The sequence below is a fragment of the Entamoeba nuttalli genome, assembly GCF_000257125.1.
Source record: "Entamoeba nuttalli P19 unplaced genomic scaffold asmbl_6634, whole genome shotgun sequence".
Taxonomy (NCBI): Eukaryota; Evosea; order Mastigamoebida; family Endamoebidae; genus Entamoeba; species Entamoeba nuttalli.
Window position 1 is genome coordinate 445 of NW_008578184.1, and position 339 is coordinate 783.

The window sequence follows — 339 nt, forward strand, 5'->3', positions numbered from 1 at the left end:
CAAGAATTGAAGGATATAAAGAACTTAAACAAGCGAATGAAATAATAGAAGATATTATGAAAAAATCAACAACAAAAAAGAGTAAAGAAGAAATTAAGGCAGAGTATGAATCTAAAAGGAAAGAATTGAAAGAAGGAGAAAAATCGTCAATGGATAAACTCATTGAAAAAATTAGAAGAATATTTCCCTGGTAAAGTTAAATAACCAAATCAAATGAAAGTTTTAATTAACTTGTTTTAAAAGTATTTGTTTAACCAAGGAATAAAATTGATAAATAATATTCATTTTTCTCCATTGACAATGTCAAAGTATTTTGTTGTCAATCAAATTCACTCAATA

At 24.5% G+C, this 339-nt stretch overlaps 1 protein-coding gene across 1 annotated transcript in view; it reads left to right on the top strand.

Annotated features, from left to right (window-relative positions):
• Positions 1 to 194, top strand: part of ENU1_157790 (hypothetical protein) — a gene marked incomplete at both ends in the record, with an annotated part of 603 nt that extends 409 nt beyond the window's left edge. The window contains one exon of the mRNA XM_008860774.1: positions 1 to 194. This exon is cut by the window's left edge and continues 409 nt beyond it. Within this exon, the coding sequence (XP_008858996.1) occupies positions 1 to 194 (194 nt within the window).
• Between the last annotated feature and the right edge of the window lie 145 nt (positions 195 to 339).